Source organism: Cydia pomonella, chromosome 2, assembly GCF_033807575.1.
Source record: "Cydia pomonella isolate Wapato2018A chromosome 2, ilCydPomo1, whole genome shotgun sequence".
NCBI classification, from domain to species: Eukaryota; Metazoa; Arthropoda; class Insecta; order Lepidoptera; family Tortricidae; genus Cydia; species Cydia pomonella.
In genome coordinates, this window is record NC_084704.1 from 34,294,034 (window position 1) to 34,320,816 (window position 26,783).

The 26,783-nt window shown below is 37.2% G+C and overlaps 1 protein-coding gene across 2 annotated transcripts in view; it reads right to left on the bottom strand.

The window, feature by feature from the left end:
- LOC133515458 (pyrokinin-1 receptor-like) overlaps positions 1-26,783 on the bottom strand; it is a 185,802-nt gene that overhangs the window by 125,044 nt on the left and 33,975 nt on the right. For both annotated transcript variants that reach the window (XM_061848010.1, XM_061848011.1), the window contains exon 2: positions 22,458-23,268. In XM_061848010.1, coding sequence (XP_061703994.1) covers positions 22,458-23,244 — 787 coding nt within the window. In that variant the 5' untranslated portion in view covers positions 23,245-23,268. The remainder of the gene's footprint in view (positions 1-22,457; positions 23,269-26,783) is intronic.

Genomic DNA, 26,783 nt, shown 5'->3' on the forward strand with positions numbered 1-26,783 from the left:
GTGTCTTGTATACCATTAAATTAGGTTTTTGACCCCAGTCTAAGATATACAAATGCGTAGAGCTACCAAAAACATTTAAATGTACCAGCTAGTTTTGAAAAAACTGAACAGTTATTTAGTTTTGAAATCTGTGAATTTCCTGTACATATAAACACCAAAATTAATCAGAAAAGTGGACGATTGCATAGCACATAGCCCTCATTGAGTTCCCTGAATATTGACATTATGGAATATATTTTCACACAATTTATTGAATATTACCCATATTTTTGCTCCTTCGTTACTTTTTCCGATGTTTTGATTAGGTTCGATCGTTTTATTATGTATATTGAATTAGGAGCGAAAAACAACTTCTAAAATTTTGTATGGAATTTGTCCATACAAATTTATACAAGGTCCGGTTTTTTATAATACTTAACACAAAAAAGAAACCAAAAGAAAAAAGGAAAATACATCAAATTGGGTAAAAGTGTTTTCTATAATGTTTATATCCAGATGTATGGAAAAGCGTCCTTTTATTTTAAGTAACCTGGAATTGTAAATCGTTCTTTAATATGTAAATTAAATAGCATCACTAATAGGGGTTGACTGTGTAGAAAAATCACAAAGTTACCCATTTTCGTTTCTTTGGAGTTTATAATTATGTGTGTAAAAAAGAGACCCCAATGCAATCCAATCACATTTTATGGGATAGGTGAGTTGGCGTTCTGTGAATACAAAAACTTCGATTTTGCCGAGGTTTCGGTCTATTTCCTTCTTTAAATTTCAGAATAAAGAATTATAAAGCATAGATATCAAGACGTCGATCGAAAATAACATCTGTCTGATCATACTAAAACTGTACAGTTCTGTAGTAGATATATGTGTAAATAATCAATACTACATTGTGCAACGAGGGGGGTAAGTGATATTTTGGATACGAGGGTGGTAATTCCAGACAGCTGGAGCTGGAGGGAATTAAAGACCCGAGTTTGCAATATTCTTACCCCCGGAGTTACACACAATGTTTTTTATCACACTTGTGAAGAAAAAACTAAATTTTAAGCGAAATAATTCTTAAATACGGTGACATATCAAACATTCGTCCGCCATATTGTATTTTCTTGACAGGTTAGGAAGGCGCAAACCTATTCGGCATTCAGCCACGATTGAGAATTATGTAAAAATATTTTAAACGGCTGTTAAATTAATCGAATTAAATAATTTTAAACATAAACACAAATATTAAATTATAAACGTCATATTTTAAAAGTAAACTTACATGGTTCGTATCGAATTAGTGACAGAATTAAAAGAAAAAGCTATAACTTCCTATGGAGTTCTAGCTTTTTTTCACAATCCATAACTCCCGCGGGAACAACATAGGTCTTTGTCCTTCAGTACACCTGCATGAAATAAGATCTTTTTGGACCAAGTGTGATGCAAAAATGTATTCTTATCATTTCAACTTTGGACGATAAAACAGATATTAATGAAATTTCGTATTCAAATCTACTCGTATATTTTATATGAAACGGATTACAACAACAGCTACATTCATAATTTTTTTGGGATATATCAATCAACTACTTCCCATGAGACTCGTGTTTCTAATAAACGTGGTATCTATTTTGCCCTAAATACTTTTAAAATGTGACGCGTGCATTGTGTCTATTGTGGTATTTCTTCTTGCATGGTTACTCTTAATTATTACTACTACTTTCAATATGTAAAGAAAGTATTTATAGAACAATTTTGCTCATTTATTAAATTAATCTAATTAAGTATTTTTTATCAAATTTTACAATTTTATTTATGAATGACTTTTATAATGTTATTGTTGAAATTATTTAAAAATAATCTTTAACTATTATTAATAAAAAATATTGTAATTTAAGCTTAATTGTAACTAAATTGTTTTAGAAATTACGATGTTGTCTGATGTTGAATTTTATTATTGTACTATTTTTTAAATTATGTATACATGTAACTATAAATGCAAAAAAATAAAGGAATAAAAATGCTATAATAATAATAATGACTACTACAACAATGGAGGTACTTACAGGTACTCTGACCTAACCAATACTTTACGATGCGTCCTCTTTGACGGACTCAACCCAAGTGAACGAATCTGTCCAAGTTACTCCGTGTCCCAACTTGCTAAAACTACCGTGTTGCCAACAGTATAATGTTATTTACAGTACATATGGGGCTACTTTATAGCACTAGTGCGAGAAGTAGCATATTACGTTACTGTGTCGAACATTTAAAGGGCCATATGTACTGTAAAACGTTGTACGATACATGTGCGAATAGGTAATTCGCAACTCGTGTCGATTTAAAACACTCCCTTCGGTCGTGTTTTAATTTATCGCCACTCGTTTCGAATTTCCTATTTTTCGCACTTGTATCGTAATGTACTATTTTCTACTCGTCGACTATAATGGTTGAATTAAGATTTCGTATACCAAACTGTAACTGGGTACTTTTCATGTATGGGCTCCCAACTCAACTATAATATTAATTTCGAAACGGTTTAGTCAACTATAATGAAATGGACCAATCACAGCCGCGGTCAAGAGGACGAAACAAAACGATAGCTCAAATTATTTTTTTATTTTAGGTTGTATAGTAGAAACAATGGCTTCATAAGTCATAAACGCACATGTGACACCCTTAATATAGCAATATCCATAGACTACGAAAACCGCTTACCATTGCTTGTTGGTCTTTATAGGCTACGGTGGCCAAAATCGAGAAAAAACTGTCTAAATTTGAATTTAGCAAGGAGCAAGTACCAGGGCCTCATGAGTTACGAGAAGGTGTCGTTGACCACCCCGCCGGGTCCCGGCGGCCGGGGCGCGTACGAGTATGAAGGTATCGCGGCTGCTCGCGTATCTTAAATAGCTGTATATTTTTGGCTTGTTTACCTGTGTGATTTTATTAGTTTAAAGTATTATTTTTATTGACTCGTAGAAAAAGTATTGTATACAATAGTGATATAATCAAGCTTTTCAATATCGTACCTCACTTTGGCAACTCAGCAAGGTTCGTTGCCAAAACCCGGACCTAAAAAAGCTCTCTATTATATCACGATTGTATACAAGTACCTGGGCGACCGAGCTTTGCTCGGTTATAACTATTTATTGTAATATGGTGGTGTATAGGTGATAATCTTAACTACATTTTGTTACTAAATTAAACTTGTCTAAAATAATAAAAATTAAAAAATTATATATAAAATTGAACATATAAAAAAAAAAATCACCGGGCGAGATTCGAACCCGTAACACTCGTTTCTAGCCGTCCGCGTCTTAACCCGCTGGACCAGACGGACAGTGGCCGGTAACACGAAATTAGCGACCATATTCTGCGTCGAAAGAAAAACGCATGAAAACTCGAAAACACGCGTTTTCCCAAACATAACACTAATGTAGATCGATTGTTTACCCCCAAAAACCCCCATATACCAAATTTCAGCAAAATCGTTAGAGCCGTTTCCGAGATCCCGGAAATATATATATATATATATATATATATATATATATACAAGAATTGCTCGTTTAAAGGTATAAGCATAGATTTATAATTAGCCTAGATGCCTAGTCTGTACATCCCTAGTGAAGCCATTTCGAGTACGACATTATGTCGCCCTCGTGTCATCGTATCCGAACGGCCCTCGCAGTACTCAAGGTCGAGTTGGTTTGTGTACACCTCCCGGTTATAAATTAAAAAATACAAGAAAGATAGTTGTTTGTGCGGTGAATGAGTGTCACAACACATCAGTGAATAAAAACAAACCGCCTGATATAACATTTCACGCGTAGGTATCCAGTTTAATGTGATATTTTTACGTAATTGTAAATACAAAAATCCAAATTTTCGTCAGCCGCCATTACTTATAAATGTTGCCAGGTGATATGAATCTTTTTTCCTCCAAATGAGGCATGACGATTACACTGATAAAATAAAATTAATATGCTTACTATACGTTCCTTGTATGACTATAGAAAATATTCTTTTTTAGTTTTTCATTCTTTTATTTCAAATTATGTTTTGTCTTTTATAAAATTACAGTTTAAATTTATATTTTTATTTTGTGTGATATTCGTTTTAAATTTCCGACTGATCCGCTTCTGTCTGCGAGATGGACGGAAAAAATTAGATTAAATAGGAACGATGCAATATGGAAACCGACTAAACATAGTCGAATATGCTCTCGCCATTTTGATGAGCAAGTAAAGTAAATTTTATTTGTGGAACACAGGTGTTACAGTTAAGGTCTGTAAAAACGAAACGCAACTGTCACTGTCGCACTTATATGGAAGACTGATAGAGAGACACAAAGCGTTTCGTTGTTCGAAGCAATAGCGATTGCCACCTTGGCTAGGCCTGCAGGTACAATTACTAGTACTGACGATAAATAGTTATTTGTTTTACAAGTGGAAAAGTTGTTGTTTAACCGCTCGTGCTAATATTGCTACTCGAGCTAAATAAAGATCCAAAATGTCGAAAAATGGAATCTTGAGCGTTGCGAGGGTTTCAAGTTACGAGGGTTAAACAAATTTTGCCCCAAGTGAAACACAAAACTTTTCACCACACCAACCCGAAGAAAATATTAAATGTAAGATATCAAATAAAGTCAAACCAAATCGAATCCAAATGATCGTCATTAAATATTTATCATTTAAAATCATTATTCCAAAGTCAATTCTACCAGCTATTATCTGTGCACATTTGTAAAATAAAAAAATAAACGTTTTTTATTTAAACATTATTTCACAAAGTACAGAAATTTAATATCTACATACACACTCCCAAATGATTGATAGCCAAGTATAAGGATGTGGTTAAAATCCATCTACTTTAAGGGGAATAAATGAACTCTGGCAACCCGTTTTTGTATATATGTATGTGTCGCTGAGCGTAAGACACGAGCGTCGCACGCACACATCTATCGTGTTTCGGCTTCACTTTTGGCAGATTAGCCTTATGAGGACTAACTGTCTATGTGTGATAGGTCAGTGGGTATAAGATACTATTTCCCAACTAGCCCTATATTAATCGGGGTAACGTTCTAATATTGCCACAATATAATATTATTTAACTGTTATCTTAAATATAAACATGAATAAATCGTGACGCTATCGCGAGTAGGTACTAAGTGTAATACAACGTGTAGTGTAACGCACAATACAAAAAGCGCGCGGCTTTTGTCGTAATACGAGTAGGCTGTAGTCGTAGTTGCAGGAAGCATAAAAAGGTCAAATACGGCGTCGTCTGAACAAAAGATTCTCTTTGGCAGAATTAATCTTTGTGTTTCTAAGATCAATTAAGAAGTGGAGCCGCCCAGATTTTTTATGCAGGTGAGGGGGGCGGAGGGGTAAGGGGAGGGATTTACAGCGTTGGCGCCGTCTGAGTTTAATAATTGTTTAAGTTCTCAGTCAAGTTTGATATCATTTTCAACAAAAGATGTAGACGTAAATAACCTGAGCAATTATTATTTTATTCCCCATTTTTTTTTTTTTTTTTTATACTACGTCGGTGGCAAACAAGCATACGGCCTGCCTGATGGTAAGCAGTGTCCGTAGCCTATGTACACCTGCAACTCCAGAGGAGTTACATGCGCGTTGCCGACCCTAACCCCACCCCCCTCGTTGAGCTCTGGCAACCTTACTCACCGGCAGGAACACAACACTATGAGTAGGGTCAAGTGTTATTTGGCTGCGGTTTTCTGTAAGGTGGAGGTACTTCCCCAGTTGGGCTCTGCTCTAGATCTGGAATGACATCTGCTGTACTGTGCCCTACCACACAAGGCGAGATGACATTCACATTGCCCATACCTCTCTTTTGGACGTAGTTTAAGGACATACCCCATACAAACCTACACCTCCCTTTTCAATTTGAAGGGAGTTTTTTTTGATACAAACTATCTTATATTCTTCCCCGGGACTCATACCATCTCTTACCAAATTAAAACTAAATTAGTTCTGCGATTTTAACGTGAAGAGGATTTTAAAAAGATTTTTCATATTTTTTAAGTTTTTACATCGGAATGATATACCATAAAATGAACTCGGCGTCCCCGGTTTTCCTCTATTATACTAAAACGATATCAAACTAGGTAGCTTAAATGATATAGATTAGATACATTTGAGAGCTCCCCCCTTCTCTAGAGCTCAAATTTTACATACAATGTATGCCCCTCTGCGCCGTCTGCCCCCCCTAGGCCTCCAGCGATATCAACTTTTTAATAGCTACTAGTACAGTCACGTCTGATAATATCGATACGGAGAAAGTGCCAAAAATATGTATACACGACCTTATTGCCCATATATTAAGTGCCAAAAATATGTATGTATACACTACATACATATTTTTGGCACTTGGTCCGTATAGATATTTTCAGACGTGACTCATATTTAAGTACCTGTATTAACCTCTAAAACTTTTGGTCTAGCTCGTTTTTATGAGTTTGTTTTTCATAAAATGCCTTAAGAATGATAATGTGAATGGTTGTTTACTCCGGAAACCAATACAGTTTCACAGTTCTTACTGAAAAAAAAGGTTTTTTAGGGTTCCGTACCCAAAGGCTCAAACGGGACCCTATTACTGAGACTCCGCTGTCCGTCTGTCCGTTCGTCCGTCTGTCACCAGGCTGTATCTCATGAACCGTGATAGTTAGCCAGTTGAAATTTCTACAGATGATGTATTGTATTTCTGTTGCCGCTATAACAACAAATACTAAAAGCAGAATAAAATAAATATTTCGTTCCAATCTCGAGGTTCTCAATTTCTCATCCAATCCCCGAAGTTAAGCAACGTCTGGCGGGGTCAGTACTTGGATGGGTGACCGTTTTTATAGATAATCGTACGGAACCCTTCCTGTGCGAGTCCGACTCGCACTTGGCCGGTTTTTTTCGTCTTATGTTTTTGCTTCAGAATCTTGTCAATACCATTAGGGAGCGTGCATGAACTATAGGAGGCAGCACAGGAGCCGTCAGATTTTTGACGCGAGGCGTAAATGTGATGTTTACTGTTCCGATGTAGCCCACAAGATGGCAGAACCTACTATGCACAAGAAAACACCTGACGTGTGAAGGTACTTGTTTATGGTTCCGATTCAGGCCACAAGATGGCAGATCCTCCAACGCGCACGGTTCCTATTCGGCATCCCCGAATTATACGAAAACAATACCAAACTTGGCTTAGTAGCCTAAATGATATAGGTATCAGGGTAAAATTGACAACGGGAAAGGGGGGAGAACGGGAGGGTTCTAAAAAAATTTAAATCCACTTTTCAAATCCACCTTTCGATTCTAAGGACCAACCCAGTCAAAGGACATCTTTTGATCACGACAAACCGTATCTTGTGAGTTGTACGTAGTGACACATGAGCTCCGTTAAAGAAGCATTTTTGACTTCAACTTTAACATTTATTCAGCAAATAGGCCAAAAGGGTACTTTTACACGTCAACATGGACTATGATTTTTGGATGCTCATCTCACAGGGGGAGAAAATCAGGTTGAAAGTTTTTGAAAGTGACGGGCAATGTCACGGGAAAAGGTTAGTCATTTTATGGTCATAAAAAAGATGGACGACACAAACACGCTCTTAAGCCTTGTTCGGACTAGGCTAGTATTTTAGTCTAGTGGCGAGTAATTTAGTAGCTAAACTATTCGCTACTGCCTAAAAATCGTTCGCATTACAGTCGAGTAAAGCTCACAAGTCAGTGGTACTCTGTACTCTACATTTTCACGTCAACTAATGAACTCGACTAAATCGACAGGTTCGGACTTGTTTAGTTGGCGGCCGAGTGAGCACGGACGCGTGGTGGTGGGTGCTACTCGCTACTAAACTACTAAAAAAAATAGAATAAAATGGATTGACTAGACTAAATTACTTACTAATCCACTTGACTAATTTTTTGTTGTTCAGACACGTTTAGCTACTAAATTACTCGCCACTAGACTAAAATACTAGCCTAGTCCGAACAAGGCTTTATCCCCCAGCGCATTCGAAAGAGATTAAATATATTTGCATAAATATGTATTAATACGACACGAAAACGACATTAGAGTGGGCTCCGAGGGTCTCTTTATAGCCTTCGTTGATAATGTTCGCGAGGACCTATTTGTCTTGAAAGAGTGACAAGGTGACGTGAGGGCATGCTTTTATTTTTTCAAGCCACAGTTCGTAAATGTGGCAACAGATGGTCTAAAACTAAGTTTTGCAGCTGGCAATAGCTGTAGCACCTAAACTACCACTACTACAATGTTTCATTGTTATCATCATCTGTCATTGGTGATCATTGTTATCACCATTTGTCATTGGTGATGGTAAACGGTCTTTTTTTGGCGCAACTTTTTCCTTCAAAAATAAAACTAGGTTAATTATAGGACCAATTACTTGTTAAAAAAAAGAAATGTCAAAACCATTCAATTTACGCTTAACGTTTTTACTTTTGTAGCTGTTTGTGGTTTTTTAGCAATGCTTAACTCTTAAGTTTAGAGTCGGTTTGAAGCAAACAACAGAAAAACGCTTCTTAAAAGTGATAAAATATATATCGGGATCTGAAAATACTTACTGAATTGGATGGTATAAATTATGTTTGACAAAAAAATACAAATACGCTATAAAAATTTGTTCTTTTAGTGAAGAAAATATAAATATTCCTGACAAAAATACATTGCTTTCTTTGAACAATTGTTCTCACGCCAATAAAAATATTAATATATATAAAAGTACTTATAAATTACTATTAAGTATTTACATTTATTATTTGCATTAGCAAATGTTTTCTTATTTCCTCGCAGTAGTCGTGAAAAGCACTATTAACGCTAAAGACGGACTCTTATTATTTATTAAACTCACTCGTCCATCTTAGAGCGGTTTTCCGGCCTCTCCTACAATGTACTACATAGTCTACATACTCGTATAGCATGATGCTGGCGCTTGCATGCGCTGATCTGATGAGACCATCAGGTGAAAAAAATCACGGTAGGTAACGGGCAGCTACGTGTGTATTTTTAATATAACTGCAAACGTAAACTAGACGTAAGTTTGAATGCTATAAAATGATTCTGTAAGATTTTTTTAATTCACTACCAGAGATTAATTTTTTTTTTCGAGCTGCAATGTATTCCGTACTCAAGAACTTGTGACGTCACATTATTAAATGCGACGTTTTGAGTTAAAACAAAGTAGTGACATTGCTTGCTGTATTATTTTATATGGAAAAAGAAAAGTCGTCTGTTTTTATAAAACCTATGAAAGTGTGTTCATTAAAGCCTAAAATACCTACCCTTTGGTTATGTGGTCGTATCAAAAAAATACACGCGTATTTAACGTTGTATTACTAGACGAGTTAAAAATATAATTTGTATTATTCGGTACTTTTTCATGTAATTCTATGAGTAAATATATTCTAAATTACCAAACACCAAAGAGATACGTCATATTTTTTAGGATAAATCAGTTAAAATAAATATTTAATAGGATGAGGGAGGATTTTTGTGGTTTGGTAACAAATGGTTTTTGATGTACAGTAGTAAATAAAAGGCATACTTGAAGGAAATGTTTTTATGTTTCTATTAATAAACAAACATGTTTCGTTAAAGGAAAGTTTAGGTGGTTTGGTTACGACGTGACCCCAAACCGTACCTAAGTTTAAAGTTTATAAAATAATTATTGACATTATTGCCATGCGACAAGTAACATACATACATATAATCACGCCTATTTCCCGAAGGGGTAGGCAGAGACCACGGATTTCTACTTGCTACGATCCTGACATACCTCTTCCGCTTCCTTCACTTTCATGACATTCCTCATACACGCTCGTCGGTTTAGGGTGGTCTTGACCTGGCCTTTTTTCAGGATTTCCCCGATTTGATCAGAGAAAGTCCGCCGAGGTCTACCCCTTCCAGCTCCCTCTTTTACTTCTCCCTTATACACTCTCTTTGTTAACCTTCTTTTACTCATTCTTTCCACGTGTCCAAACCATCTCAACATACCTTTCAAAATTTTTGTCACTACATCTTCGTTCAGTCCACACTTTTCCCTTATCACACTGTTCCTAATTCTAACTTGTAATTTTACACCACACACACTTCTCAACGCTCTCATTTCCACTGCATTCACTTGACTCTGATGTTTCTTCTGCCATACCCAACTTTCGCTACCATACATAAGTGTAGGCACCAACACCCCTCTATGCACAGCCAACCGTGCTTTTGGCGACACCTTCTGGCTGCTCATAAAAGCGTTGAGTGCCCCATTCACACGATTTCCAGCATTCACTCTCCTTTCAATGTCTTCATCATAGAACAATCGTTAGAATTAACAAAACCTGTAATTATTGTGCAAACTTAAATATTTTTGACGACCGACCGGTCTGGCCTAGTGGTAGTGACCTTGCCTATGAAGCCGATGGTCCTGGATTCGAATCCCGGTAAGGGCATTTATTTGTGTGATGAACACAGATATTTGTTCCTGAGTCATGGGTGTTTTCTATGTATTTAAGTATTTGTATATTATAATTATCGTTGTCTGAGTACCCACAACACAAGCCTTCTTGACTTTATCGTGGGACTTAGTCAATCTGTGTAAGAATTATTATATTTGTAAGTAAAATTAATAAGTAAATAAATAAATATTATAGGACATTATTACACAAATTGACTAAGTCCCACAGTAAGCTCAATAAGGCTTGTGTTGAGGGTACTTAGAAAACGATAAATATAATATATAAATATTTATAAATACTTAAATACATACAAAACACCCATGACTCAGGAACACATATCCATGCTCATCACACGAATAAATGCCCTTACCAGGATTTGAACCCGGGACCACCGGCTTCATAGGCAGGGTCACTACCCACTAGGCCAGACCGGTCGTCAAAGTATTATTTATCTTTCCCATCACGGAACAACGGTGTTCCGGCCCTTTGGAAGGCATGCGCGGAGCAGACGACAACACGTAGAGTCCTTTTGACACTTAAACCCCTTGTCTGTGTATGATAAGGTTACCCTGCGTGGGAATTTAAATTTATTGTTTTAAATGACAAGGTCACTTTTTCAATGATCAAATTTGACAGGCCGCATACGAGAGTTAATGACATGTAAGGGGTACACATACATGTTAGTATTATTTTAGCTTCTAAACTTTGAATAGCCATTTAAAAAAAAGAAGAAACCAGGCCGCGTAGTCAACGTGCATATCGTTCACGCTCCATGGCGAACGAAACGCAACTGTCACTAATATAGAAGAGTGATAGCGAGAGATGACTACGCTACGCTACGGAGCGTGAGCGATTGTAACGTTGGCTACGCGGCCTACTGTGGTTGCAATATAGGAGTCAAAATAAGTGATTCTTCTTCTTCTTCAGGTACCATATCCTCTACGGATGTCGGCTACCACAGTCCGGTACTCTTCTCTATTTGCAGTCTTTCTGCCCAGCGTGGCAGCGTCCATTCCCGTCCATCTCCTAAGGTTATCCATCCATGTAGTTTGTTTTTTCCCTCTACCTCTTTTCCCTTCGATTTTTCCCTCTATTATCCCTTTAATAATATTATATTTGCTATGTCTGTATACGTATATGTAAATAAGTGATTATATGTAAATTTATGATTTAAATTTTAGGACCAGAGTTAAGACGCGAAGCGCTGAGAGAATGGCATATTAACGCAGAATAATTTCACGAGTAAAGTCTCAAATGAAATTTTGCGTCAAAGCTAATTATGCTAATTTAAATAGTAACATAAACTTTGATGTAGTTTCTTTTGACATGAAATATATTTAACGACTTTTAAAACCCACACTATAATTAGAGTAAGCATCATCTGTATAATGTTATTTGGCAAATAGTTCAAACAATCAAGTACATTGCGCAACGAGGGGGGTAAGGGATATATTGTAAACGAGAGAATTAAAGGCCCAAGTTAGCAATATTCTTACCCTCGTAGTTACGCTCAATGTTTTTCATCACACTTGCAAAGAAAAAACTAAATTTTATTTTCAGCAAAGTAATTCTTAATAACGGTGACAGTTCAAACATTGTCAGGTTGGATTGTCATTTTTTGACAGCTTTCAGCCCCTTAATTGTGTAAAGATATATAGCAGACGAATGTTTGATATGTCACCGTATTAAGAATTATTTCGCTTAAAATTTAGTTTTTTCTTCGCAAGTTTGATGAAAGACATTGTGTGAAACTCCGAGGGTAAGAATATTGCAAACTCGGGTCTTTATTTCCCTCCAGCCTGGGGCTGTCGAGAATTACCACCCTCGATTCCAAAATTTCACCAACCCTCCTTGTTGCACAATGTAGGTACTATTATTACTTTTTGCTCGAAAAATTCTTAAAATTCATTCATTCTTTTAAAATTATGTCACGCACACGAATTAGAGCCAATCATGCAGTCTAACGCCACAACGCGATTGGTTGATGTGTTCGCATCACGCGCACGATTGGTGGCAACTAGTTGCGCTAGACTGCACGATTGGCTCGAATTCGTGAGTGACACCGCTGAACTAGCACCATTCTTAGTGCCCGTAAGGCCCGTCCTTAGATATACGAGTACCAATAGGCGAATATGGATCCCTAACAGCAACAGATTTCTCAATTTCAACAAATAAAGTTTTAAATTTAATCTGTGCCAATGAATATAACTGCCATAAAAAGTTTTATTAAAGCGTTTGGGATGAAATACTTCCGTAGAGGAAACGAAATATTGCCCAAGTTTATGAGTTTTATTACAATGGAAAATGAAATGCATTTTCGTACAAGCCGCCTACGAAATGATTTCCGTCCCGGTACTATGGATAACATATATATTCTGGCAAACCCACTGTTCGCGAGCCTAACGCCATCTAGCGGGCATCCCAAGAACAAGCGGAGTTCCAAACACGGCCGGCGATAGTTCTTTCCTTCTACCACTTTGGGGGCGTCCATTAATCGCGTCATACGTTTTTGGCTTGTTTTAGACCCCCCCCCCCCCTCCCCCATGGTGATCTTTGGTGATATTTTCAGGACCCCCCCCCCCCCCATCCAATATGACGTGTATTTTTTTCGATAACTAAAGAACTTTTTAATTTAGACATAAGACATTAATATATGTATTGTTCTCTGAACTCCCCATCGGCACACAAACCTCCTCAAGGTTTTGCCTACGATGGGTCTTGTATTAAATTATAGACTGTAAATTGTTTGTTTATTCAATAAATAAAAAAAAAAAAAAAAAAAAAAAAACAGTTTTCTAACAAATGAACCTAAGTACACGTGTTTTGACAGTTTGGTTAATTGAAGGGCGGAAAACTATTATTTTTATTTTATTGACTATAATACAGTATAGCACAGATGAAAAAAAATACACGTGATACGTGTCCATACCCCCCCCCCGTCCCCTGTGGTGATCATTGGTGATTTTTTGCTGACCCCCTCCCCCCCCTATACAATATGACGCGATTAATGGACGCCCCCTTTCCCACCTTATACGGCACGGCACACAAGCAGCTCTTGCGATTTTTTTGCTATTTTATGTAGAATCACCAACGTTTTAATTTTTTTAATGTTTCATTTTAAAATACTAAAAATAAAACAATCGTAAAATTTAAATAAGAAGAAGTTATTGAAGAGTCAGTCAATTAGTCAAAACTAACGACACCAGTGATACCAAAATGTTAAAAATCCATATTTCGGTTACCTATTTTTTTCCTACCCCTATGTAAAGAGTTCACGCAAAACACTCTTGGCAACGGTCCGTCCTAAGTGAACTACGAGCGGTCGGGTTGAGCTGGAGCGAGGCCAGAAGGCGGGCTGAAGATAGGAAGGCGTGGCGCGAGCTTGTGAAGGCCCTTTGCACCTCTGAGGGCTTTAGAATAACAACAACAACAAATGATTCCTCCTCGCGTTGCCCCGGCATTTTGCCACATCTCACGGGAGCCTTGGGTTGTGCCTTGGGGTCCGCTTGACAACTAATCCCAAGATTTGGCGTAGGCACTAGTTTTTACCAAAGCGACTGCTATCTGACCTTCCAACCCAGAGGGTAAACTAGGCCTTATTGGGATTAGTCCGGTTTCCTCACGATGTTTTCCTTCACCGAAAAGCGACTGGTAAATATCAAATGATATTTCGTACATAAGTTCCTAAAAACTCATTGGTACGAACCGGGGTTTGAACCCGCAACCTCCGGATTGCGAGTCGCACGCTCTTACCGCTAGGCCACCAGCGCTTCCCACGCCAGCGATCTAGCATCTGCCACCGATACATTTATTCTTTTCACTTGGCGCTTGTCGCGGTATACTTGTCATCTTGACTAGGCCCCCTGATTATCTTCAACCTTTGAATAGTTGTCAATGGCCTGTTTGTTTTTGACAGTATCATGAAATCTGTGGCAAAGGTGCCTTCGAGAGAGCTCGCAAATAAAGTACAATCTCGTTAGTCTCCACAAACCACCTATTACCAACTACTAGACGGAGCACATCAGACAATCGAGGTGGATGGTCAGGGGCGTATTTAGTATTTACCCTAGGGCCAAGGGGGCCATGGCACGGGGCGCCAGGCTGCGAGACAGGGCGACAGGGCGGCTGGCCCGGGGCGCCAAATCTTTAAATACATCTTGGGTGGATCCGGGTATGTCCTTAAACGACGTCCAACAAGAGGTACCTATGGGCATTGTGAATGTCATCTCACTTTGTGTGGTTGGGCACAGCACAACGGATGTAATTCCAGATCTATAGCAGAGCCCAAGTGGTGAAGTACCTCCACCTTACAGAACATCACAGCCAAACAACACTAGGCTCTACTCATAGTGTTGTTGCTGAGTAATGTTGCCAGAACCTAACTAGGGTGCGAAGTGTTAGGGTTGGCATCGCGCATGTAACACCCATCACTCTGGAGTTGTAGGCGTCCATAGGCTACGGTGACTACTTACCATCAGTTGGACCGTATGCTTGTTTGTCAGTGGCGTAGTTTCAAAAAAGAGGTCATTAATTTCAGTTGTGCCGACAATTACGACCGGTACTCGTGTAATTTAGTGCCACACTAGCGTCTTTTGAGCGTCAGCGTCTAGTCAGCGCTATGGAAAATGACGTCGCTGCGTTGCGCCGACGTTGCGTCTAGCAGCAGCTATAGAGTTCACTAGACGTCGACGTTCGGGAGACGCTAGTCTGGGGCGAGAAAATATAAAATGGTGTAGTATACAACTCAGTTGCGATGCTCGATTCGTAGAAATTTATAAATTTTGGTGTTTGACGATTATTTCGTGAAATTCTTATTATTAAGTAAGTAAGTAAGTAAGTAAATATTCTTTATTGCACCAACAATTATACATTTTACATACATGTAAAACTACAAAAATTAAGTTTATATATTATTATCTATAATAATTCAATGTTTTTTTTAGAACAATAATAACTGCATCAATAAATTGCTCTGATATTTAGATTAAGATGATATTTGTAAAATTTGACGATTTAAAAGTTCTTGCTGCTAGGCCTATTTGAATGAAGAAAATATTGACTTTGACTTTGACTTGACTTTGAAATAAATAAAATGTATCTCTTTGTGGTTAACTCATGCTCTTTGAAACGCTTCATAATGCGGTGTCTATGTATGTAGTCTGTGTTAGACTCACAAAAGATACGCAACAATTGTAACCGAGACCGTTGGCCCAATTCGAACTTTAAGATACGTCAAACATTTGCTAAAGATACGATATAGATTAGATATATCAGTGTCAAAAATGACGTTTCTTTAAATAAAAACGTCACTTTTGACACTGATCTATCCATATCGTATCTCTAGGAAATTTTTGATGTATCTTAAAGTTCGAATCAGGCCGTATATCTCACAAATTAGGCTAAATAATTACAATTATAATTGCCACTAAGTCAGAGGAATAATTAAAAGACATTGTTAGAAATAAAGGGTAAATTAGGAGGCTATGTTTAATTGTTCAAAGATACGCGACATGAAAGGGTGTGCTTTCAACAAAACACGATTCCAAATTTAGCTTTAGAATTAGTGATGTACTGATACTATTCTCTGAATTTTCCCTGGTAATATTCCCGGAGGTTGATTCCAATTTATAAATAATAATAATAATAAATAAATATTATACGACATTATTACACAAATTGACTAAGTCCCACAGTAAGCTCAATAAGGCTTGTGTTGAGGGTACTTAGACAACGATATATATAATATATAAATATTTATAAATACTTAAATACATAGAAAACACCCATGACTCAGGAACAAATATCCATGCTCATCACACGAATAAATGCCCTTACCAGGATTTGAACCCGGGACCATCAGCTTCGTAGGCCCCTGACCCTTCACTACCCACTAGGCCAAACCGGTCGTCAAACCCACTAGGCCAATTTAACCACGGAAATTTAACAATTTGTTATGAACTGGCTTTCTTGATTGGCGCGTATCTCATGTACGACTTTCACTTCATTTTGCATGCCCCAATCAGCGTGAGCGATCAAGGTCGTATGAAAATAAGATCAAAACCGTAATACGTTAAATCTTATTCGGGTGAGGTAATATTGGATAATTTATAAATAACTCATGCGAAATGAGTTTGTGTAGAAAACCCTTCTTTTTCTTTTTTTTTTTTGCTTAAGATTTATCTGAAATTATAGTTTTTGTCTATGGTACCAGCGAACATGGATACAACACACTTCTAAAAATATGAAATTTTGAATGCTTAAAATCATCACTTACGATCATTGACGGGTACCTTATTTATCTTTAAATAAATAAATATAAAATATTTGGGGACAATCCTACAAAAAGCTACCTAGCCCCAAACGAAGCAAAGCTTGTACTACGAGTACTAGGCGACGATATACATACGTATATAGATAAATACATAGAAAACATCCATGATCAGGAACAAATATCTGTTCCTGGGTCATGGGTGTTTTCTATACATTTAAGTATTTATACTTATTAATATATTATGTAAATATCGTTGTCTAAGTACCCACAACACTAGACTTATTGAGCTTACTGTGGGACTTTAGTCAATTTGTGTCCTATAATATTTGTATTTTTATTGTATTTATATTTTTTTTATCATAAGATGATTTATCATTTTTTTTTGTATCAAAATTGCAGCTTATTACACAGTAGAAAAGTATTACATTTTTAGAAGCATTCTATTGTTGGAAAGCCTAGGAATAGTGTCCTGAGCCCTAAACTAGGTAAACCTGTCTTATAGGGATCAGGGAACCACCTCTATTTTTAGAAATGCAGCAAAGGTTAGTTGGTACACAAATCTAAAAATTGGATAATCATTTTGCTTAATTAAGTATATACGTATACAATATCAGTAAATTAATACTTCATTATCATTATATCACTATAAACTTCACATTTTCATAGAAATTTGACATTAATGGTGACATGGCCACACTTATAGTCTGTATCTTTAGGTATTTAAATAAAAATAAACAAACAATTTGTAGATTTTCGGGTATGTATAACATTTATTGGTTTACCAACCAAATACAAAACCGCCTGTATGTGTCACTGAACGAACTGTCTTTAACCTACATTATTTGAGCATGTAATGTTTACATCTACCTTCAGCTGAGCGGCTTAAGGAGCCATTTGAGGGTAGATTGTGTTTACTTTTTTTTAAATATCTAAAGATACAGAGTATAGTCACTACAAATTCCCTGCACAGTATCTTGGTCCGACTATAGGAATGAAAACCATTAGATTGGAGTATGTATCAAGAAAATTCCAGGGAAATGATCCCACAAAATAATCCCACGGGAAATTGCGTTTACACTACTGGACTACACAACGCACTAGATCCAATTCATTTAGGAACAAAAACCACCAAATGTATCTCGAATATTCCGAGAAGTAGTAAAATGATCCCACAAAATATCCCACGGGAAATTACGCTTAGAGACAACACTACTGGAGTATCTTTAATTTATTGCTCGGTTTATACACAATACATAGCGACAGCATGAAAACCGCGTTCAATTGCCTTGAAGGGAATCAATTGCGAGGGTTTTGTGGCGAGATTTATAGGAGTTGTGTGACTTGTTGTAGAGATATGTTTATGGGATGTGGAAAACAACATGGTTTATAACTTTCTAATATTAGAAGTGGGAAAGACGATAAAGAACAGTTCTAACATTGATAGTCATAAATGTTTACGAGTTTTTTATACTCCGGAGGCAAACAAGCAAACGGCTCGCTTGATAGCGGTCTCCGTAGCCTATGGACGCCTGTAACTCGAAAGGTGTTCCTTGCGCGTTGCCGACTCTAACACTCCGCACTCTCCTTTATCTCTGGTAACCTGGCTCTGGCTGCCAGTGAGTACACCGGCAGGAACACAACACTATTATATGATTAAACGAACTTAGATCCGGCGCTGTAGCGACAGCGGACTACCTATGTAAAAACGTCTCGGACAAGAAGAGGAGTATTAATGAGTATGGTCTAGTGTTATTTGGCTGCGGATTTCTGTAAGGTGGAGGTACTTCCCCAGTTGGGCTCTGCTCTAGATCTGGAAGGTCATCCGCTGTGCTGTGCCCTACCACACAAATCGAAATGACATTCACAGTGCCCACACTTCTCTTTTGGACGTAGTTAAAGGACATACCCGAATCCAATTTTTTTTAATTTTCTAATTCAACACACAATACGATTGCACACTTCAATACAGAAAAAAAAAACAAAGAATAGAGATTCTAGAGGTAAACAACAGGCAGTCTTATCGCTAAAAAGCTATCTCTTCCGGACGACCTTTAGGTAGCGGAAATTATTAAACTTATATAATATTGTCTTCGGTTACTACGATACTTACTCATGAAATAAAATTACGTTTATATTTGTGCCTATTAATTTTAAGGGTCAAGTCTTAGTGTTCTTTACATACCCCGCACCAACTATGATTCTCTGTTTGGCCTAAAGGTTGACTGGTAGAGAATGCCGCGTGGCATTAAGTCCGCCTCTTGTCACTGTATATTTTTTACTGTGCAATAAAGTTAAAAAAAACTTACTCATGAAATAAAATATGAGATGTATTTCAAAGTAATTATATAAATCAACATGTAAAACACCAAACCGATCAAACGGTCAGTGCCTAATAGACAAACGAATCTAACCGTCACCCGTCGTGAAATAGAACGGCGAAATAAACATCCGTGTTTTTTATATCCAATGATGGCGAATCACTGGGTCAGTCGGCATAATTGGATACACAACATAATAAATACAATAGTCAGTCCGATTATACGAAATTTATATCGAATTATATGATCTGGCAGCCCTGCACCCCACACTAGCGTTTTTTGAACGTCTGCGTCTAGTCAGCGCTATGGAAAATGGCGACGCGACGCAGTTGCGCTAACGTTGCATAGAGTTGAGTAGATGCTGACGCTCGGGTGACGCTAGTGTGGGGTGGTCCTAAAGAAGTAGGAGAATGAGCGGACCTTAAGCCTAATAGTTAAGAATATAAAAGTATTTTGTGGTATATATCCAGCCTTCGATTGCAAATTCCTCCGTAAGAAATCATAAAAATAGTAATTAACAATATTCTTGTCCCAGAGAGTATTGAAAACACAGATAAAAGATTACTTTCTCTCATTGAAAATCTGTTCTAATAAATCTTTAATTAAACATCTATTCTTGTATTTTAGGAAACTCGCTGTCACGAGTCTGGAATTTATATAGCAGCGTTTAATTTCTGATTTTATCAGAAAAAGCAATAACTTTATTGTGAAATTGAATTAAGAGCAAACGATCTCATTTAGATTTGTGGTCGGCGCCTATCTCTGCGTTACAGAATGGTCAATGAAATGGAAAAAAATAAAACAGTCTCTTATCTAGATCAATTTGACAATTTTGCATAAATAAGTTAGAAAAAACCCTCAAAAGGTTTAATAAAATAAACCCTAAAATTAACCTTTTAGGTTAAAGGTTAATTTTAGGTGCAAAAATGACAAATGCGTTATAAGCCCCTATTTCTTCTTCTTCTTCATCTTCTTCTTGTTAAGGACTATGTAAGGCTCTACAGCCTATCTATCACTGTAACCATATCTGATCTATTGTGATCGCCACCTACTACAACTCTCGATCCAAACCTGCAACTTCAAACAGCTGCAGGATCTTTTTGATCTCGAGAGACCTTAACTCCTCCGGTCGTAATATGTGTCTGCCCAGGGTTGAGACACGAGTGCGCATTAGGGCACTCTGCGAGGACATGTCCCTTACACAATACCATATTGGTTTATTGTGAAATTCCCTAGTACAATGTTGATTCATCAATGCTAACACGAATGAGGTGAACAAAACTTTCATTGTATGACTGACACATGTATCGATATACAGTCTTTTTTAGGGTTCCGTAGTCAACTAGGAACCCTTATAGTTTCGCCATGTCCGTCTGTCTGTTTGTCTGTCTGTCTGTCTGTCTGTCTGTCTGTCTGTCTGTCTGTCTGTCTGTCTGTCTGTCCGAGGCTTTGCTCCGTGGTCGTTAGTGCTAGAAAGCTGAAATTCGGTATGGATATATAAATCAATAAAGCCGACAAAGTCGTACAATAAAATCCAAAAATTTAATTTTTTTGAGGGTACCTCCCCTACACGTAAAGTGGGGGTGAATTTTTTTTTCTGCTTCAACCCTAGAGTGTGGGGTATTGTTGGAAAGGGCTTTCAAAACTAATAAGGGTCATTAACAAACATTTTTTGATAAAGTGAATATATTCGGAGATAATCGCTCCGAAAGAAAAAAAAATGTGTCCCCCTCCCTCTAACTTTTGAACCATAGGTCCAAAAAATATGGAAAAAATCGTGGAAGTAGAGCTTAAGAAAGACTTTAAATTAAAACTATAGCGGACATGATCAGTTTAGCTGTTTTTGAGTTATCGCAAAAAGTTTCCCCTTCATAGTAAAAAGACTTTAATTAGGTACTGATTATGCAAATTTGCCTATTTGTTTAACTCGCGTAAAAGGTACCGTTTCATCCCTTGGTTAACAATTTACTATACTTTAAGCTCCAGTTTAGCTTATTGTGACGGTAGAGTAACTACACTGAGCATGGCCCGACATGCTCTTGGCCGGTTTTTTTCGTCTATTTTTAAAGTTATTGGTGCTCGCTTACTTTGTTTTATATACTTTGTTGTTTGTTTGTTATGTCTTATTACTTTGTTTTGATACTGTACCACAAATGAAAGTGACGCGATAGTACTAGTTTCTAACGATCTGTTCAGTGAAGAAGAATGCTACAACTTTCTCAATGACCCATATTCTAATAACTTTAATATTCTTCTGTAGCGGTAATAACAGCCTATTAGAACAAAATCATCAAAAATCTTATAAAGCAATGCCTTAATAAGACACAAAAACATTTGATTGGCATATTTAAACGATTAAATGTGACGTAAGCAATTTTTTTACGCTTATTATTTTTTGTGTCAGTTTGAAAAGCATGACAGTATCAGATTGCTATGGCCGTAATTGACACAAACTATGTTCCCACACAAAAACTATCCTTAATGCAATACAGTTACACGTTTTCTCTCGAATATTTTTCTCCAAAATAATTCAATGTAAAAATATTTATCAAGCAAATTTTATATAGGACACAAAACGAAATGTAAGATTTGCATCTTAACAAAGTATTCACAACGGAAAAAGAATTGACTTTATTATTATTTTTAAATTAGAGCTCCAAATATCGCTACAGGACTAGTATTTCCATAGCATATTATGGATGTGCTTATCTTCCAAGGTATGCTATAATATATAGGTGGTAGCTGGAAGTATCATTCATTGCGGATTATTTATGGTATCACACCGGGGAGCCATCGATTTTGGTGGCTGAATAGACTGATAATAAGAAAGTATGTATGCTGTATCATACAATTCTCAATTATCGTTACTACTGTAATACGCCTGCTCTCTCATATTTCATTGATTTTTGATTTTATTTGGCCTTCGCCATGTTGCGGATTTTTAGTGGTACTAATTTACTTTACTGACAAGGAGATGCTTAGATAAAAGACTTTTTCAACAATGTTTTCTTCATTGAATATCACTGATGTAAACAACTAAAAAAGATTCGCAATCACGAATGGATTTACCACAAAACTGCCAAAAAATATTGTCAAAGATGCAAGCAAAAATATTTTGATGCAATAAAACTTTTACATCAATAAAAGGATGAAGGATTGCGTAGCATTCCAATTAAAATGTTTTGAAATTAGTCGTCGAAAGGACCGGTAAGCCCTGACATTTTATTTGCCTATATGTCATCATAAGCACATTATTACCATATGTAAACTGCTTGGGCGACACTATCTCAGGGCCGAAACTAATCTTGTATGTCTTAAAGTCTGTGCAGAAAGAGAAGAGTGAAAGAATGTATGGTTTCCCTTACTTTCCACGACTCTTTTCTTTCCGCACAGACTCTAAAAGGGTTAAAAACTCACCTAACATTCGTATGACCCTCCTCTGCGAAGCGCTGTTCCTATACCGCGTGGCGCCCGCCGGTCGGCCATTGCTCTCCACCGACAGCTTTTTCACCGGGTGCAAGATCCTCGACGTCCGCAACTTCACCCCGATCAGCGCGTACAACACAGTTATCACCGACATCGGCACCACGAAAAACACGAAACTAGATATCACAAACACTTGATGCACACCATGACCTTTCACTGTACACGCGCACACATTTTGTCCGTTCTCCACATAAGTCACCAAACCGAATTGCATCGCTTGAGGCACGGCAGTACACAGCGCCATGAACCATATCACTACGATAAAACGAACAGCCCTAGACAGTTTTGACATTGTATGTGACATGAATGGACGGCAGATGGCGATGTATCGTTCTACTGTAAAAGCTGTTATAGTTAACACTGTAGCGTTAGCTGAAGTCTCTGAAGCTAAACCAAGAATTATACACGGCGCTTCTCCAAGGGGATAAGTATAAGGGTTCCATAATCGATGGAACTCAAAGGGCAATCCGCAAACTAGAAGCATTAAATCGGAGATCGCTAAACTAAATAAGTAGAAGTTGGTCGCCGTGTGCATGGAACGGTTTCTGGCGATGACCACGCAAGTGCTGATGTTGCCGAGGATGCCGGCCACGAAGATGATGGCGTAGGTGATGCTGAGAGGAACCAGCAGGTCCAGGGATTCGGGTTCCCCGTAGCCCCCAGAACGCGTTGTGTTCGTGCTCGCGTTCAGGAACACGTCATCGAAGTATTCTTCCATCACGCGGCATTCACATCACTTTACCTGTTGAGAAAGAAAAAACACTATAATATGCAACAAGATAACCACGGATTGGGTGCCCCACGAGTCAAACCGGGGATCTGGCAGACCTCGTCGGCGATGGCGGGATAACTTAGACTCCTATTTGAGGGACTGGTCGGTCGTAGCTCAAAACCGGGATGAGTGGAAGAAGAGGGGGGAGGCCTTTGCCCAGCAGTGGGACACAATGGGCTCGTTATAATAATAATATAATAATATGCAATTAGAGATGCCCCGAATGGTTTTGAAATCAGAAATCTGCCGCTGTTGTCGCTTACATTTCCACCACGCACTTCGCTCAGCCAATAAAAGAGCTAGCTCCAGTGTCAATTAATTGTTCCAATTAGAGAGTAAATACAGGCTTTTCGGTGATTGAGCGTTTCGTGGAGTTCAACAAGGTGATTGAAAACAAATATCCAATCCGGTTTCATTTCATATTTGCAATGTTCCCATGAACAGAGGGCCTACCGCGAACCACGTTCGACGTGTTGCCTCCCTGTCACACTTACGTACGAATTTACAAGTGCGACAGAGAGGCAACACGTCGAACGTGGTTCGCGGTAGGCCCTCAGGTCTCGTTATTTTTTTTGCCGAACCTACTTACACTTAGTTTCGATTTATATGACACATAAAATGGACGCCAATGAGCAATGTAAATGTAAAATGAAACAGTCGTCAACAGTTAAGAACATTGATTAATAATCCCTTGTCAGAATAGGCTAAACGGGTGCTATTATTAAGTATCATGTACATTACAAGCGTTCGCAGCGCTTAGCGTTTTTACTAATAAGCAAAGACTTTTTGCAATACTTAACTCAAAAACGGACGGCCAGATCACTTTCGCTATCATCTTCCTTGAAAGTATTTAATAAGCTTTAGTTTCCCGGTTTTTTCCTCTTTTTGGACCCATGATCCAAAAGTTAGAAGGACACTATAATTTTTAATTCAGAGTGATTATTTCCGAAAATATTCACTTTATCAAAAAATAGTTTTTGAAAACCCTTATTCAGCTTAGAAGATCCAATGATATCGCACACCATTGGGTTAAAGCAAAGAAATGTAAAAAAAAATGTATGGGAGATACCCTAAAAAAAATTTTAGGTACTTTTTGTTTTACGGTTCTGTCGCCATGTATGATTTATGTATCCATGCCAAATTGCAGCTTTCTAGCATAAACGATCACGGAGCAAAGCCTCGGACAGACAGACAGACAGACGGACATGGCGAAACGATAAGGGTTCCTAGTTGACTACGGAACCCTAAAATAAAGCTATATACAAAAAAAAAATATCGGGTTCCAGTGTTATACTAATAGTCTTCCAGTCCGGTAATAAAGAGTAGAAAATTTAGGGCGCCAGTATATATTATGTTGCAGGCAATATTGTATATTATGTTGCATTCACGCGATATTAAGAAATACCAAACAATAATACATGTTATTTTGCTTCATAATGCGTCCTGTAAGTTGGCAGTCTGCCACACTATTTGTTTGTTGTAAATGCAACAATATTTGTTTGTTATGACACATCGTATTTGGCCACAAAACTGGTCTTAATCTGGTCAAAACCTTATACTTTGAAATAACAATTCAATACACTTTATTGTAATCTTTAACAGTTTTATTTGCTGTCGTCATAAAATAGTTATTTGTTTTACAAGGGGGCAAAGTTGTTGTTTAAACTCTCCTGCTAATTGATACCCGAGCAAGAGAAAGATTCCAAAAAAGTTCGTAAATTGGAATCTTGGGCGTTGCGCGGTTTAAATAAATTTTGCCACAGCACTGAAACGCAACATTAAATTTATCACCACACGAACAAGGAAAGTACTAACTGTAAAAATATCAAACAAAATCAATTTAATTTAAATGAATGTTATTAAATATATATTATTCGAAATCATTATTTAAAAGTCAATTCTCTCAGCCAACATAAGGAAACAACTCAAAATTAGATTATTTTGCCATATATGTAGATAAAATACAACTTTTTTTACCAGCTGGTGTGGTGAAAAGTATGTTACTTCCTCGTTAAATTTTTGCTCTTTTTTGTCCGTCTTCACAGAAACAACACTCGACTAAAGAAAACTATTTGAAAAGAATTTAGCGGAGCCGCTCAGGCGAGAGTCCCCGGGTCCTCAAAAGCCACTCAACCCGCCTCCATTTTCCTCTTAAGCCTTTGTGAGGCAAAGGGAGTAGACTTCCCACAAAGATTTTGAGTTTATTTCAAAGTAATAGGGTTCAATTTAGCGTAACTTCTAAGAATCCATGTCCGTTAAAGGGTTTAACGAAAAACGGTATTTTATCACCCAAACAATTTACGGTTATAGCGCAAACCGATTTCTGTAAGAAAATAAGGTGTTTATGTATGTATGCGTATAAAGTTTAGGTTTATGACCCCGGAATAGTGGTGTTACTAAGTAGTATAGGGATATACGGCCCTCGACGGGATTCGTGAAGGGAGAGATGTCCGTGTTCGAAGTCAGTCGGTAGTGATACTTTTCCTGTCTACGAAACAGGAGGTTCAAATTCTGGTTAGGACATTTTTTTTCATCACAGATATTAAATTTGTTTGCGTTATGGATGTTTGCTATATATTTATGTAATTATCCTTATTTGTCTATTTTTTATGTACTTATATTATTATATTGTCACAACACGATCCTTATTCAGCTAACTGAGGGGATAAGTTGATTTGTGTAATATTGTTCCATAATAAGTGATATTTGTTTGTGATAACGGTGCATTTAAGTATTAATAATTAGTTTATTTATCGAGCTCACCAAATTTCATGAGAATCGGTTGGGAAATACGAGCTGTATAGGACAAAAGGTTACAAAACCTTGGAATCCGTAAAAACGGGTCTCTGTTACATAACGTGTCATATAACATTTTGTTGTTGTAGTATTTAATCTGGTAAACCGTCTATTACTGGTAGGGTTTGCATGACTGATCTGAAATGTATGGGAAGATTCGAATCCAGATCCGGATAATTTCATACATTTCGGATCCGGATTACAAACCCCAAATTACTGGCCACCTTGTACTAAAACTGCAATGAAATTCTAATTACTTATTCACACAATTCAAGTAACCCAAATAACATTAATTCTGAAAAGTTACTGGAATTGTGTGAATATTAAACACAGTCCTTTTTAGTATAAGGTGTCCAATTATTTGCCCGATAATGAAAAAAATTGTTTTAATGTCATGTTTGTACTAACCCTAGATTTAAGTATTAGTATGTTACTAACACATTATGGACTTTTGTTCGCAATTTGATTTTTGATTTGATTTAATTTGAAGGTGGCATAGACGGTTTAAATAATTTATAATAATTAAAATTCACAACAATAAACAACTGCAATAACGAGTTTAATAATTATATTATAGGAATAAATATTAAATATTATAGGACATTATTATTACACAAATTGACTAAGACCCACAGCTCAATAAGGCTTGTGTTGAGGGTACTTAGGCAACGACATATATAATATTTATA